The following is a 6,949-nucleotide window of genomic DNA, read 5'->3' as shown; positions in this document are numbered from 1 at the left end:
AGTTTTCTCAAATGAAACGGTAAAATGCTAATGAAGTGACTCTCAGAGCAGCTGGAGATGACATTCGTGTTCATATCATCATATAGTGAGACGGCAGAAGCTGAAAACACCGCGAGCGTCATCCGCGCTTTAGTATGCGTGTAGTAAACAAAACAGTGCGCCGCGCCATCCGCCATTCATTCATTGCAGAAATCATGGCGCCTTATGCGTGATATCAAATGCTTCCGCAGATTTATAGTATTATTATAGCATTTCACCTGAGCATTGCGAATCACGCGTATGGCCATAAGCGCTAAATGAATAACAGGATTTCTGTTGTAACATCGCGCAAGGTAAATAAGGGTGACATCTAGTGGAGAAGACTAATGATAAGATTCACGTTAATCAGATCTTGTTTTAAATGTGTGCTGAAATAAATACTGGAAAAGATCGATTCGCGGCTTTTGAGAATCGATATCGAATCGACGTAATTTAAAAAAACGATTTGTCGGAAAATATGAAAACTATTCATGTTTCATGGGCTGAAATCACTGTACTTTACAGGAAAAGGGCATGCTGGATTTATAACACAAGACAAAATGGAATAATCACTTTATCTTGTTTTCATAGTCATGAAAATAAAGTTTGATTAAACAGCCTGCCTGTACCTCTATGGTGTTGTTCTCAGTAGAAATTGTTTCTGAGAAGTGCATATCACTATACCTCTTTATTTTCTCATCTTTTTCTGTCTCTTTCTCCCTCCTTTGTCTGGTTTTGTTGACAGCTACCTTCAGTCCCGTCACGCTCTTGCTGTTCTTTGTGCTGTATTTTTTTATGAGCTGTTGGACATACGGTGTGTCCGTCCCCAGTGGTCTGTTTGTCCCGTCTCTTCTCTGTGGAGCTTCACTTGGGCGCCTAGTGGCCAATGTCCTCAAGATGTAAGATTTATTCCTGTTTACAATCTCTTAAGAAGTACCAAGGGCATCCGTTGGAACAGGACACACATATTTATTGTGTCTTATGCATCATAATTTCTTAGCCTACACTTATGTTGTTTTTCATGTGTGCAATTGCAGTAACTTCCACATGCAAATATATTCGGGGACCTTTGCCTTGATTGGAGCAGCTGCCTTTCTAGGAGGTGTGGTCAGAATGACCATCAGCCTGACAGTCATCTTAATTGAATCCACCAATGAGATCACATACGGACTTCCCATTATGATAACACTGATGGTAGGAAAACAAATTCACAAATCAAGTTCTGATACCTGTTGTTTTTTTTATGTTGTATGGGTCGCATCCAAAATAAAAGTTTTTGTTTACATAATATATATGTGTGTGTGCTGTGTATATTTATTATGTATATATAAATACACACACATGCGTGTGTATATATTTAAGAAAATGTATATATTTTTATATTAAATATTTATATATAATATAAGTTATACAAATATAAATAAATACATGTAAATATTTTCTAAATATGTACTGTATGAGTGTGTATACATTTATATATACATAATAAATATACACCGTACACACACACATATTATGTAAACAAAAACTTTTATTTTGGATGCGATTAATTGTTGACCAGCACAAATTTTAATTATATCAGACTACATCCTTTATGAATGTCCTCCTAATATAGCATAATTAGAGATTAATGATGTAAAAAATACAACTTCAATGTACACTACTTACTGGCACTGTGTGTTTTGTCAGGTGGCCAAGTGGACAGGAGATTTCTTTAATAAGGGAATATATGATATTCATATTCACCTGAAGGGAGTCCCACTGCTGGAGTGGGAAACAGAGGTCGAGATGGACAAGTGAGACCATTTTAATATATGTGCCACAGTTTGTGGCCCAGAAGTGTTTGAATATTAAGTTACACTTAAAAATGGCTCAGTTTCATAGCATTATTTGTCATCTAATGCGAGTTCTTTGAATTTTTTTTTATTTTTATATATATATAATGCAATGATATCCATACTTTTAAAATGTAAATAAAAACTTTTATTTTGGATGCGATTAATCGTTTGACAGCACTAGTTGTCAGTATAACAGTGTTTTATGTCAGTATTTCCTGATGTAAAGTACGCCTACAGTTTTGATGACAATGATTGAAAAAGCACAAAATCACCATTAGAGCTTTGCTAGAAAGTTTGTTTTCCTTGTTCCTCCCTTTTTCCGAAATTTGCATGATTTGACTCACAGTTTTAATGGTGGCCCTGAGTATGACTTCAAAGTGGACTTAATAAATGTCCCTGGAGTTACTGTGCAAAAAAAAAAAAAAAAGTTATAATATATAATACATTTTCATTAATACGTAATAACTTTCTCTACCTCTAAAATAATGTTTAATCCACTCTCCACTTTCAAAATCCAAATGGTTGATCAAGTCCTACATTATTTTAGTGTGAATATTCAGTTTGCTGTTTCGTGTGGTCTTTAAAATGACTAAAAACACAGATTAAATGACAAATAGATTGATTAAACCCTCCATGTATTAATTGTTGTTTTATAATACATGAACTATGTTCATTTAACTTTAAAATGTAAAGTTTAATATACTGTAAAAATATACTAATGTTAACCTATTAGTATTCAAATGCAGCAATTAACATCAACCAGGATTAATAAATGCTGCAAAATGATTGTTCATTGTTAGTTTATGGTACTTATTGCAATAATGTTAACAAATTGAACCTTAGAGTATGTCTTTTTGTTTCTATGTCCAAAAAACCTATTTTCAGGCGCTGCGTAATATCATTGCGCCTGCTGCACCCATGGTACGGCAGCAAAGTTTCTTGATTAATACGCCAGAATGAGAGTATAGTTCCTAGCCATATCAGCCTAGAAAATCTCAACTTTTCATTTTCCGTCAGTCTTAGTACACGATGTAACTACAGAAGAGTCCTTCAAAAAAATATAGAAATGCTAACGGTCTAATCAGATTCAATGATCTATGCTAAGCTAAGCTAAAAGTGCTACCGCCAGACCCAGAGATCGGCTGAATGGATTAAAAAACGGTAAAACTCAACTGTTTAACTCTAGGGGAGTTGGAAAATGAGCCTATTTTCAAAAATAGTGGAGTGTTCCTTTAAGCATGTTAAGGCGGCATTTAGAAAAGCAAAGAACACTCTTTGGTAGAGTGAAGCAAATGAAGCTAATAATAATAATTAATAAATAATTAATAAAGATAAAAGTTAAGTTTCCTCCACACAGACCAGTTAGTTGTAAATCTAGAGCATATGTTAATACGCTGATGTTTTGTGTCTGCTCTCTATGGTTGATGTTGGCAGACACGTGCCGTACCCAAACCTGTACCCGGACCAGTCTCCCAGTGAGGAGTGGACCCTGGAGGAGAGGTTCCGGCCGCTCACCTTTCACGGGCTCATCCTGCGCTCGCAGCTTGTCAACCTGCTGATCTGTGGCGTCTGCTACGCTGAAAACCAGTCGGTCAGGGACAGTCAGATCTCATCACCTTTCCTCTCATCACCTTTTCTCTTGCCTTTATTTCCCACCTCGATTTTCCTAATCTTACTCCATTAGTCTTTTCAAAGCCGGTCAGATCATCCCTTATGGTTATGCCCTATATTTTCACACTATTACTCGAAAGTGAATATAAGTGACATTATACTGATTCGATTTACTTTATTAATAACTGTTTCTGGTTTCATGTGTTTCATAGTATTTTAATCTCAAAGTGTAATCAAGACAGCGTGGGCATGGATTAAGAATATTATTAACTAATGTTCTAACATATTTCGACCAAGCAAATCCCACCAAGTAAAATCAAGTCCTGTACACTACATTATTTCTTGCTTGATATTCTGCTTCACTCAGAAATACGTTACATTGCTATGAACATTATACAAGATATTTGATTCCAGAGAGAGTCTTCATAATCGTTAATAAAAAATTGAATAACTTTAACAACTTTTTTTTTTTACTGACAGCCCAATGAATTCTATTGAATGTGCATATGTAGTGTGCTTTAAATCTTAATCTGGTTTCATGTGTTTCATAGTATTTTAATCTCAAAGTGTAATCAAGACAGCGTGGGCATGGATTAAGAATATTATTAACTAATGTTCTAACATATTTCGACCAAGCAAATCCCACCAAGTAAAATCAAGTCCTGTACACTACATTATTTCTTGCTTGATATTCTGCTTCACTCAGAAATACGTTACATTGCTATGAACATTATACAAGATATTTGATTCCAGAGAGAGTCTTCATAATCGTTAATAAAAAATTGAATAACTTTAACAACTTTTTTTTTTTTTACTGACAACCCAATTAATTCTATTGAATGTGCATATGTAGTGTGCTTTAAATCTTAAAAGTATGTTCAAACTGTACTTATAAATTATATAAACTTAAATATAAGGGTACTTCAGTATACTTGGTGTACATTCATGACTTTCTTAACACACTTAAGTACACTTTTATTTAACAAGTGCACTTTGTTGTAATGTGTAATGTCCAATTAAAATTAAGTTAAAGTATTTTAATTTTTACATTTTTGTAATGCTTTAAAGAACACTTGATGTTTTGACTGAATACTAAAGCACATGTAAAGTACTTATTATGATTTAAAATATTTTGCTATTTGATATTACATTCAATATATATTTAATTTTGTACTAAATCACAACTTAATCATATTTAAAAATGACATGACATAAGTTTTTACTAGAAATTTTATTTACCATGAATGCTTGTCAGTATATTCTGCTGTCAACTTATTTTACTTAAGTCCTACTTAAAAGTGGGTGGAAAAAAGCAATCAAAAGTTCACCCGCTTGCAGTATTTCTCACAGAGAGTGTCATGCTGGATGCCCAAATCCACTATAATTTTATACATAATGCTGTTTTTGTGTCACGGAATGTGGTTTTAAGAGTTTTTTTAGGCGCTGAGTCCATCTCTCTCATAATACTCTACAGTAAGCTTTTAATACAATAATACAATAAGCTTTCAATGAAGCAACTCAACGTTCCTTCGTTTGTAGTTCTAAAGTGACGTTTTAGAATTAATAATGGAGGCTTGGGCTCAGCTGTTAAACTGTCAAACTTTGATTTGAATCATTTGCGGAAAGAAGCAGTTCTGCACAAAAGAGGGTTTTTAAAGACAGTCTGCCGTTTCTTTTTTTTTTCTTTTTTTATTTACACCCTTGTGCCGTCGAACTGTTGTATACATGCAATATCACACGATATCAAGCACGCTGTGATTACCTACGACTGAATCAGAGCCGTGCCGATATACAGCCATATCTCACAGCTACTCGTGTGACATTGCTTTTTTAATTCCAAATAAAATGCATGTAATATAAATTTAAACTAAGATATTTTAATTTAATTCCAAATAAAATACAATTAAGACTCTGCATGTTTGCATGTATTATTTCTATAAGTACTCTTTTTTAAAAGAATGCTAAAGTGAAGTATTTTTTCACAAGGGTCTGTTTAGCGGCAATCAGAGTGAGAAACATTGATCTGTTTGAACTGTAGATGCAACCAAATACATGCCAGCCATTTGAGAGCTGCCTCTCTTTCCTCTGCCCTCTGTAGAGCGCCTCACAGCCACGGCTCTCTCATTCAGAGATGACCGAGGATTACCCACGATTCCCTGACATCCACGATCTCGACCTGGCCCTTCTCAATCCACGCATGATTGTGGTAAAGTCCTCTGACCTATCAGACTCTTCAGGGGAATGTCGTGACGCTCGCAGCAGTTCATAAACTAGTGCTCTATATCCAGTTATCTAGGATGTGTGTATAATGGCTGTTAATTGGTGATAATTGTAAGCGTGTAAGTGATCTTGTTGTAAAGTGAGCCTTGCAGTGATGACAGTTTGTTCAGCGGTCTCTCTCAGACATAATTAGTCTCATTTGTCTTTTTTAATTGTTTTCTTAAACAGGACGTGACTCCTTACATGAACCCCTGTCCATATACAGTCTCTCCAAATACATGTCTGTCCCAAGTATTCAATCTGTTCAGGACCATGGGCCTTCGACACTTACCTGTGGTCAATGCGGTGGGAGAGGTACATCTAAAACACAAACATCTAAACATGTTGTTAGAAACACAGTGACAAAGAAATATAGAAGCAACTTTGTGTGTCTTCAAATTTTTGTGTCTTCATTTATACTTTTAAGGCAAAGTTCAACCAAAAATAAAAATTCTGTCATCTCTTATTACTTAGGGCTGTGAAATTTTTGGGTAGACAGCGAAGCAGTTAGGTTTGCAATTAAATTCGGGAACGATTTTTGCAAATTCAGAATGATCTGATTCTTATTCACAATGAAATCTGATTTGATTTCAATTAAGGATTTGATTTTTGTATTTCAAAGTGCATTCGTAGAATGTAAATGCTGCTTCTAATGTACAGTGTTATTATAGTTAACTAAAACTTAAAACTAAAACAATGAAAAAAAAAGTTACTTAAAATAAAATAAACGACCTAAAATAAAAGTATTAATAAAAAAAAAAACTTTTTTTATTTTTTATTTTTTACTTTTATTTCAGCCAAGGCAACATTTCTCATTTTCATTTTATCTTGTTGTACTAAAATAATTTAAACTAAAACTAAAGTAAAACAATATATAAAAACGATATACATTAAATTAATTCAATTAAAAACGAAAATTAAACCAAAATTACTAAAACTTGAAATAAAATGGAAAAAATATATAAAATAAAATAATTCAAAATATTAATAAAAACTTGAATTGTATCTCAGTGATACTAAAGTAACCCTGCATTGTGTATGCAAGCAATTTAATGTTAAGATATTAAATTAGATTTTACAAAATTGCAATTCTTTTTTTTTTTTTAGCATTGTACATTCTTAAAGGAACACTCCACTATTTTTGAAAATAGGCTCATTTTCCAACTCCCCTAGAGTTAAACAGTTTTCCCGTTTTCGAATCCATTAAGCCTATCTCTGGGTCT

General features: G+C 33.7%; 1 protein-coding gene across 1 annotated transcript in view; it reads left to right on the top strand.

Annotated features, from left to right (window-relative positions):
• The window catches only part of LOC107687135 (chloride transport protein 6-like), a 19,096-nt gene that overhangs the window by 10,255 nt on the left and 1,892 nt on the right, over positions 1–6,949 (top strand). The window contains exons 15-20 of the mRNA XM_016484366.1: positions 764–917; positions 1,056–1,212; positions 1,708–1,814; positions 3,291–3,447; positions 5,566–5,673; positions 5,916–6,041. Of these exons, the coding sequence (XP_016339852.1) occupies positions 764–917; positions 1,056–1,212; positions 1,708–1,814; positions 3,291–3,447; positions 5,566–5,673; positions 5,916–6,041 (809 nt within the window). The remainder of the gene's footprint in view (positions 1–763; positions 918–1,055; positions 1,213–1,707; positions 1,815–3,290; positions 3,448–5,565; positions 5,674–5,915; positions 6,042–6,949) is intronic.

Source organism: Sinocyclocheilus anshuiensis, unplaced genomic scaffold, assembly GCF_001515605.1.
Source record: "Sinocyclocheilus anshuiensis isolate Anshui unplaced genomic scaffold, SAMN03320099.WGS_v1.1 scaffold1203, whole genome shotgun sequence".
Lineage (NCBI taxonomy): Eukaryota > Metazoa > Chordata > Actinopteri > Cypriniformes > Cyprinidae > Sinocyclocheilus > Sinocyclocheilus anshuiensis.
Note: the sequence above shows the minus strand (reverse complement) of the source record. Positions and strands in the feature narration are given on the sequence as shown.